The sequence below is a fragment of the Camellia sinensis genome, chromosome 2, assembly GCF_055761805.1.
Source record: "Camellia sinensis isolate YWXY chromosome 2, ASM5576180v1, whole genome shotgun sequence".
Lineage (NCBI taxonomy): Eukaryota > Viridiplantae > Streptophyta > Magnoliopsida > Ericales > Theaceae > Camellia > Camellia sinensis.
This window is the reverse complement of record NC_138962.1, coordinates 107,511,150-107,513,444: the sequence shown is the minus strand read 5'-3', so window position 1 is coordinate 107,513,444 and position 2,295 is coordinate 107,511,150. Positions and strand designations below refer to the sequence as shown.

Here is a 2,295-nt window from a genome sequence, read left to right as displayed (position 1 = left end):
TGCTAGGATGCAAGCCGACAGAAACACCTATGGACACAACTATCAAACTAGAAGAAAGTGACGGTAGTGCACCAAGTGATAAAGGGAGATATCAATGTCTTGTGGGAAAACTCATTTATCTTTCTCATACAAGGCCAGACATCGGCTTCTCTGTTAGTGTGGTCAGTCAATTCATGAATAATCCAACCGAAAAACACATGACTGCTGTGATCAGAATATTGAGGTACCTAAAAAGGACACCAGGAAAGGGTCTTTTCTTCCAAAGAACAACAAATAGAAAAATTGAGATTTTTTCATATGCAGATTGGGCAGGTTCATTGACTGATCGAAGATCAACTTCTGGCTATTGTTCGTTTGTTTGGGGGAACGCGGTTACATGGTGAAGCAAGAAACAGTCAGTGGTAGCCCGTAGTAGTGCTGAGGCAGAATTTCGTGCTATGGCACTAGGTGTCTGTGAGGGAATCTGGTTGAACAAGCTGTTAGAAGAATTACGGGTTCCATCTGAGCATCCCATGGTTTTATACTGCGACAACCAAGCCGCCATCAGTATAGCTAAGAATCCGGTTCATCATGATCAAACTAAACACGTGGAGATAGATCGACACTTTATCAAGGAAAAGATTGAAGAAGGAGTTTTTCAAGTCAGCTACACTCCAACAAACTGTCAAAAGGCTAACATTCTCACAAAAGCTCTTGCTCGAGTTAACTTCGAAGATCTGACGGAAAAATTGGGATTGATTAACATCTACAACGTAGCTTGAGGGGGAGTGTTGGAAATCAAGCTATTGTTAATATAATAATACCAGCTGCATTCTTATATCATTAATATATATTTAATATATATATTAGTTAGTGCTTCTCCATCAGATGCTTTGTTGTAGTGCTTTGCTTAGTTGTATAGGTAGTGCCTTCTCATCAGATGCTTCGTTTTCGACTGCTTTTTATTTCTATATGTTTTCTTCCATGCTGTAGTATCATAATGATGTTGTATCAGCTCTCCTATATAATGGAGCCTTCTCTTCAGGTTTAATACACATTTTGAATTACAGAGCATATTAGCTCTTTCAATCACTCTCTCAATATTTCTGTCAATAGCCGTCAATGATCCTCGAAATTACCCTAGCTCAGGTTCATCCGTGTTGCTCCCCATAGATGAAAACGAGCCCATTGAGGCAGAGGTCATGGTATGCGGCGGTGCACCTCGTGGTGCGTTCTCCAGGGCTAAACAAGGGATCTTTGATGCTGCGAGTCGTTCATGCGGACGCATAAAGGTCATGGATGAAAATCCTAGTTGGGCCATGGAGGACATGCCGATGCCTCGTGTGATGGGCGACATGATACTTCTTCCCACTGGCGACGTGGTCATCATCAATGGTGCCGGATCAGGTACTGCAGGTTGGGAAATTGGGCAAAACCTGGTTACCCGACCAGTGATTTACAAGCCATACGGGGTTGAGGACATCCGGTTTTCAGGCATGTCCCCGTCAACAAGGCCAAGAATGTACCATTCGAGTGCGGTTTTGCTAACTGATGGTCGTGTTTTAGTTGGAGGAAGCAACCCACATCCATACTACAACTTCACTGGGGTACAATACCCAACAGACCTGAGCTTGGAAGCCTATTCACTGCCCTACTTGAGACCCGAGTATGACCCAATACGCCCCAGAATTATGAATATCAATGAGAGTTTCAGGTATATGCAGTCATTTTGGGTTACTTTCATAGTGCCGAGGTTTCTTAAACTGAGTGTTGTATCGGTGAGAATTGTTGCACCTTCGTTTACGACGCATTCGTTTGGTATGAACCAAAGAAAGGTGGTGCTGAAGGTGAGTGAGCTATACTGTGTCAGGTCTGAGGAGTATAGGGTAACTGCAATAGGGCCTTCAACGGCTGAGATTGCACCACCAGGTTACTATCTGTTGTTTGTTGTGCATGCTGGTATACCAAGTTCTGGTATGTGGGTGAAGATTCAGAGATGGGTTGTTTGTGTGTAGCTAATATGTAATATTTTTGCTATAATAATATAGATTTCAGTAGTAGTATATTACAAGGAAATGTGAATGCAAGGGGTTATGATTGATTTACTGGAACGATAAGGATTGGTTTGATTTGCATTTTAAGAATTGGAATAATATTGTAGAGAACTGAGTAATGGTATAAAAGCATATTTTGTTTACTTTTTTATAGAATGATGATATGGTTCATTTTTGTTCATTAATTTAAAGTAAACAGATTCATGACAGGGATTTATAATTTTAAAAATGTTAGTACCATGTCAGTCTTGTATGGAACTTG

The 2,295-nt window shown here is 41.1% G+C and overlaps 1 protein-coding gene across 1 annotated transcript; it reads left to right on the top strand.

The window, feature by feature from the left end:
• The first annotated feature begins 437 nt into the window (after nucleotides 1-437).
• Nucleotides 438-1,994, top strand: LOC145817787 (aldehyde oxidase GLOX-like). The gene is made up of 2 exons (XM_082912763.1): nucleotides 438-752; nucleotides 1,050-1,994. The coding sequence occupies exons 1-2, from the start codon at nucleotides 438-440 to the stop codon at nucleotides 1,992-1,994; spliced, it is 1,260 nt and encodes a 419-aa protein (XP_082768889.1).
• Nucleotides 1,995-2,295: the final 301 nt, after the last annotated feature.

Coding starts and splice junctions, on each gene's coding strand:
- LOC145817787 (XM_082912763.1), top strand. CDS start 438: ATGGCACTAGGTGTCTGTGAGGGAATCTGGTTGAACAAGCTGTTAGAA. Junction 753..1,049: donor GATTGATTAACATCTACAAC/GTAGCTTGAGGG, acceptor TTTGAATTACAG/AGCATATTAGCTCTTTCAAT.